General features: G+C 38.0%; 1 protein-coding gene across 1 annotated transcript; it reads left to right on the top strand.

Annotated features, from left to right (window-relative positions):
• Positions 1-500: 500 nt before the first annotated feature.
• On the top strand, positions 501-5,730 carry LOC134851769 (uncharacterized). Its single transcript, XM_063867998.1, has 3 exons — positions 501-744; positions 4,360-4,690; positions 5,200-5,730. The coding sequence occupies exons 2-3, from the start codon at positions 4,393-4,395 to the stop codon at positions 5,577-5,579; spliced, it is 678 nt and encodes a 225-aa protein (XP_063724068.1). The 5' UTR covers positions 501-744; positions 4,360-4,392; the 3' UTR covers positions 5,580-5,730.
• Positions 5,731-6,190: the final 460 nt, after the last annotated feature.

Genomic DNA, 6,190 nt, shown 5'->3' on the forward strand with positions numbered 1-6,190 from the left:
TTTCAGTTGACTAAGCTGTCTTTTGTTATGCTTTTTTTAGTTTATCGATCGGAAAACCAATTTTGTGTCCCTGCTCATAAAACGATATTTTATGGTCGCCGACGATTACGGGGATACCATCAAAAGCCATTTTGAATTTAACCGCCTTTTTTATTATTTCAAATACTTTTTTAAAATTGAATTAAAAAATTAATAACCGTCAGAATTTTGCTTCAAAAATGAGAAATAATCCGTTATTAGATGGCTACCAGAAACCTCGGATTAAATTAGGGATCATTTTTGACAGGCTTATATCACTGATCAAGTTCCGCCGAAGTAAAATAATAGTATGCTCCCGAATTACTTTGAATTAAAATTGCTTTGCGCTGCGTGTAAAATACTCCAGTTGTATTGACTAAAAATTCCATGTCTAATCAAAATTTATAAATAAAAATAGGGATAAATTATTTTGATGGGTACAATCGAAAACAGTTTTTTACCATTTGAAAAACTAGCACTGCACTACTCATTGCTCTTGCATTCCGGAAAACACTTTGCAGTGAAGTCAAATTGGGGCGGCGAGTAATTAAAAATGATCCCAAGTTAGGAATCCACGAAGCGAACTCTTACCTCGGTCGCAGTTTGGTCACGCGGGCTCTCAAAAACGACACAATCGATTTCTGGGTGACAGCTGTCTGTCACAAAGTGACTAGCAGTAAAAACAGCAACCAGTTGGCGCAGTTTGTGAGTCATCCAAATTTGAAGGTATGATATATTTACCATTACTAAATCTATTCAGGCGAAAATTCAACAAAACTTTTGTAGCCATGACTACCACCTAGAAACGCCCGTCTAAATCAATTGATGTATATCTTTCAAATGGAATAATGGAAGGTCTGGACTTCTTCGAGCGCAATATTTTTGGCATTTTTCCCTATTTTCCTCGTTATTTGTGTAATAAAAAACTGTAACTTACTAAAGAAACTGTTATGAAACCGTTGTTGCATAAAGAATGAGATATTCCTGGTTTTACGAAGGTTCTGATTTTTTCAATGTATACTTCAAAAACTGGAAATTTTGTAAGAGGTCGAAATTAATACGTTATTGTTCCGACCATTTCAAAATGGGGAGAAACTTTGTATTCGGGTGTTTTATTTTTTTTCTCTTTTTTTGCTTTTTTTTGTTTTCAACGCAAAATCAGCTACCACCAATAACGATTGGAGAGACTTGAGTGATATATATCATATTAAAGCCCTTTCAGTCATGATTCGAACGACAATCAAAAATTTCGAAAAACTTGTGTCGAGAAAAACCGGTTTAAAATTTTTGATTTTTCGTCTGAAGTCGACCGAGTTAAGAGAGCAAACACGCTTATTTTTGCTTAATTTAGGCCGTTTACAATAGCTTCAATATGTTTCATTTTAATTGTACTCGAGTAAATTTTATTTTTGGAGATTTTCGATGCCATTTTGGGAATCAAAAACTTCAAAAATTCAAAAAAGTTCTTGTGATATTCCTTAAATCTAATCTAAAACTTGACTACAATAATTGTTAAACTATAATCGTAGGTAAAAAAATATAAATAAGAGAATCAATTGAATATGTATGAGCATTTATATCTTTCACTAGCTGTCTAGAGAGTGTTGTTTTTAGCACCATTGAGTTAACCGTGTCTCTAGACTTAATTGACAGGTCGCTGTCTTCACATAGCAAAGTAGAATAGCGGTCATGTTATCATAGGACGTAACTCTTACTTCGTGGTCATTCGACCTTTACCACAGTTCTTCAAAAAAATCTGAAAAAAAAAATGTATTTTTTGTTTTTCTATTCATTTTTCTTCAAAAACTGTTGTCCTGTTTGTCTATAATTGTAGATTTCGGAGAATGCTTCGCTAGGTCCGTTCACACACTCTAAATTAACGGCACCGCAAACTGGTCCCTTTGGTAATGAAGTCAGCGGGGCAACCGAGATTCACTACTATCCACAATCCCGAAAGGGTTAGGTTGGTGGCAACTATTCTGTACTGTATTCTGTTACTTGCCCCCTTTTTATGCTGCTCTTGATGCTGTTTCGCTCACTCTCGCCGATGGCAAGAATTTCCATTAGTAATTAAGTTCAGATAAATATTGATCCAAATACAGAAGGATCTAAGCGGCCCGAATGTAATCTAGTAACCTAATCTAAAGGAAAGGGTCCGCGATCAATCAACACAATAGCAATTCTATCCTCTCTAGAGAATCTTTTTTAACGAATAGTAACTCCGCTCAATCACTCAGTCTGACCTGGTAAAATTAAAAGTGTCACTATGGGTCACTACTCCTTTGAGGTACTGTGACTGATATCCTAGCTTTGCGATTTCCAAGTCTCTAACTCAGAGAACCCACTAGACTCTCACTGCACCATTGTTCTGCTAGGGGTAGGCTACTTGTTATTCTCTATAAGGTTTGTCTATTTGAGTTTTAGTGATAGTTAGATTTATGTCGTCCTTACAAGTCCTGACAGTTACTTTGGTGCTCATTTTGCAAGGTCTTGAACCAATTCTTCCTTTGATGACACCATTTCTAAATTCCAAATTCATTAAGGGTTTCTCTAATTAAATTGTGCAAATATCAAGTCCATTTTCACCTCCAAACTGGGTTATGTTTAATTAACCAATCTCCCAAGTTTTTATTTCATTAACCCATTAACTTTCCGACCACCCAGGGGTAGGGGAAGACACTTTTTTTGGATTGCTAACTCATTCTAAGCATCTAAAACTCCGATTTATACTCAATTCCAATCCCGATCTTCTAGTTATCAGGGGAACGTAATTCGCTTATTAGGGGTCAAATTGTGCCAAAAAGCCACCTCCGGGGAGCTAAGTAAATATCTCGTCCATTCATGTTATTTAGGAGTCCCACTTCCCATGCTATGCCTCTGTTACTGCTAATTTTCTCTGGGACTACTTTTCTTTTACCCTGATTGATATTGTATTAATAGCTCATCCACCAAGATAAGTTGAACCCCATGTATACCAAATTCACTTTAATTGATACACTAAATCAATGGTACAATGTAAAAATCATATCTCTTTCAGCTTCTCATTTATTTCCCAATAGGTAAGTTTCCTCCCAAATATTAGTAAAGTGACCAATTCTCATTCCCACGTGTTGGGGTCGAATGAATACGCCACTTTCTGGTGTTAACCCCGAGGTTTTCTGTACAAATTTGTTCCTAAACGCCCAAAGGTCAATTAGAGGTCATCCCGGGGCAATCTTCTATATTCAGTTTTAGAATCCCAAGTTCAGTTTTATCTACCAAGTTTCATCCGTATCCCGTTAATACTTCCCAATTTATCCCATTTCTAAGGTCCATTATCATTTTTCCCGGGAAAAAGCAATTAACACCGGAAGGAGTCGTCGGGGGGTTTTACTCACTAGGGGTCTTGTTTCGAGGGTGAGTTGTAGTGCCTATTGCCGCCGTAAAATCAATATGCCCTCGCTCATTATTTTGCGTAAATTGCCTATTTCTGGTTTCAGGGGTCTTTTTTCCAAGTGCTAATAACTTCAGGTCCAACCGCCGGATATGGTTCAAATTATACTACATGATATATCTCGTCATTACCTATAATGTCCCAAAATTATAGCCCCCTGCGTTCAGTGGCGGCCGAGAAGCGACTCCCGAAAGTCGGGGTGGGGACTTTTTGCATAAGGCATAGCACCGGAAGGCCCAGGGGGTCTGGGGTTCTAAGCTTAAGCTTCCCTCAACTAGGTCTATAATGTACTATATTTTGGTTCCATTCCAACCGCTAGTTACAGAGTTCTGATAGGGCTATTTGCACTTCCGGGAACCGTTATCACTTGGGCCCGGGGGGTCCAAGGGGTCTGGGGTTCTGCATGCCCGGGTCAAATCATCTCTAGTATCCGCCCTAGGAGTTTCATAAAGTTAGTTCCGGTAATTTCCATTTGGGGGGGTTATCACATCTTACTTTTCCATTTGGGGGGGGGGGGGGGGTTTATCACATCTTACTTCACCTGAGTTTTCCGCCATAGGAGGGACTATATCTTCAAAGATTAAAACTTATTTTGGAATTGACTGTTTGTTTACCTTTCTACTTATCGTATTGATTCGTCAATACCGAGCTGCGTACTACTTATTAACCTTCATCATTTCTCAAGGTATATCTCTCAATGGTACTCTAAGTTTGACAAAAAGTGTTAAGATCACCGATCCTACAATATTACTAAGATATGCCTAAATTATTGTTTTACTTTTACGTCAGTTTGTTTTATCACCTTACGCCGAAAAACTACACTAATAGATTTTTTTTCGGTGATTGTTAAAGACTATGGTAGGAACATTCAGTTTCACTTGCGCAGTAACCGTCTATCCTTGTTTCAGTTGATTTTTGTTGACATCTTTTCATCAGAGCAGATGAAAGGAATCTTCTACGATTGTGACGTCATCATCTCATGCATCGGAGGACGAAGATCATGTTCGACCCTTCCGACCAGAACTACTCTTTACAGCGAGGCCACAAAAGTCCTTCTTTGTTCCCTGGTTGAATCCGAATCAAGAAAGCAAGCTGCTGCCCTCAATCAGATGAGAGGGGACGAGACTTCTCGTACTGAGACGAATAAAGAGTCGGCAGAAGGCGTTAGCCAATCAGAATCTAGTGGTTCAATGCGGCAACCACTGCACCTCATTTATGCCAGCACTTGGGGAACTAAATGTAACATAATTGACTTTTCGTTTTTTTTTCCATGAGGTTTGCAAAATCTATCTTCCAGACATACAAGGCACTCTGGAACTCGAATTTCCCCACCTCTGAAAGCATGTTTGGATACGACTCAAATTTTTGTAACGTTAAACAAAATTGTTCAAGAGTTGCCTTTTCTTCCAAATTGTAACAAAGCTGAATGAAGCACGCTATTATACACATTTCCAAAAAATGCTTTATGGAGCTCAAAAAATCAAAAATAGTTGTCTACTCGAAAAAAAAGAAAAAAGTCTGAAACCCACCCAGCCTGATGTGTTGAATTTCTCAGCAATATAAGGTCTTTTCTTATAATGTCTCTTCACTCTATGACTTGCAAATTAATGACATTTTTCAAATTGATTTTAAACTAAATTTTTGACATTTTACTGATAATTTTGCAAAAATTGATGCTTTGTCCAGTTAAATCGGGTGTTTGGGTGTGGATAAAAAAATTCATGAAAATTAATGCAATTATTGTTTAGCTCTTCTTGACAAATGGGATCAAGCGAGGGAACCGAGAGTCGAAGTGCATTTCAAACAGTGTATCGTCAGCCCATCCGAATTCCGAAACAACGTCGTCGACTTAGATGCCGCCGAAACTCTCCTTCTCGACTCGGATGTGAACCCATTTAAACCCAACACCACTATAGTCCGAGCACCCGAAATAGTCAACGAGAATGACTATTTCGGCACAAGCTGCGAGACTAGAAATCGACTTCGGATCCATATTGAGGAAAATAAGTCTTATGTGCTTGACTCGCGTGAACGAATTTCAGCCGACGATTTTTCCAAGTTTTTACTCAGATGCGTAACCGAAAAACTTTGCAATGGAAAAGTTATAGCCATTGGACTTTTTGATTAACAATTCAAACCTACATAAAAAGCAGAGAAAGCTTCGAATAAAGGAATTTAATAGTAACCACAACAATTTACAACAAACTATTCAATTAAGAGAAGCATCATTTCATAATTTGATTTTTTTTTCAGCATTGCCCAGTGATTTAAAATTCGAATCATTTTTCTTTGTCAATTTTCTCAAATATTCTCAGAGCGGTGCTATTTTCATCGGCTGAAGTCATTTCTCCTTCTTCAAAATCATCGCCTTTCTGTAAAGTCAGCTCCAAAAACAGTTTCGGTTTTCCTAGTTTATTGCCACCGTCGTCTTCATCTACGATCCAGCGTCGTGAACGGTTCTTGGAATTACCTCCACTGGACCAGACGTCAACTGTCATCGTTTTCGAATCGGAGTCGAAGGTCAAATTACTTCGAGAGTTCTTTGCTTTTTTACTACTACTCATAGCTGGCAAATCTGCTGCGTGTTCCTGACCGTCAATTCTAGACTTGGTACTGATATTTTTGAGGGCAAATTTGGTATGAAAAATAATCCATTGTTGATCGTCTGAGACACATATTTCGATCGTGGGTTTTGTATTCTTGAACAATTTGCAAATAACGGCAGGCGCACCCGTTGCT

Source organism: Symsagittifera roscoffensis, chromosome 7, assembly GCF_963678635.1.
Source record: "Symsagittifera roscoffensis chromosome 7, txSymRosc1.1, whole genome shotgun sequence".
In the NCBI taxonomy this organism is placed as follows: domain Eukaryota; kingdom Metazoa; phylum Xenacoelomorpha; order Acoela; family Convolutidae; genus Symsagittifera; species Symsagittifera roscoffensis.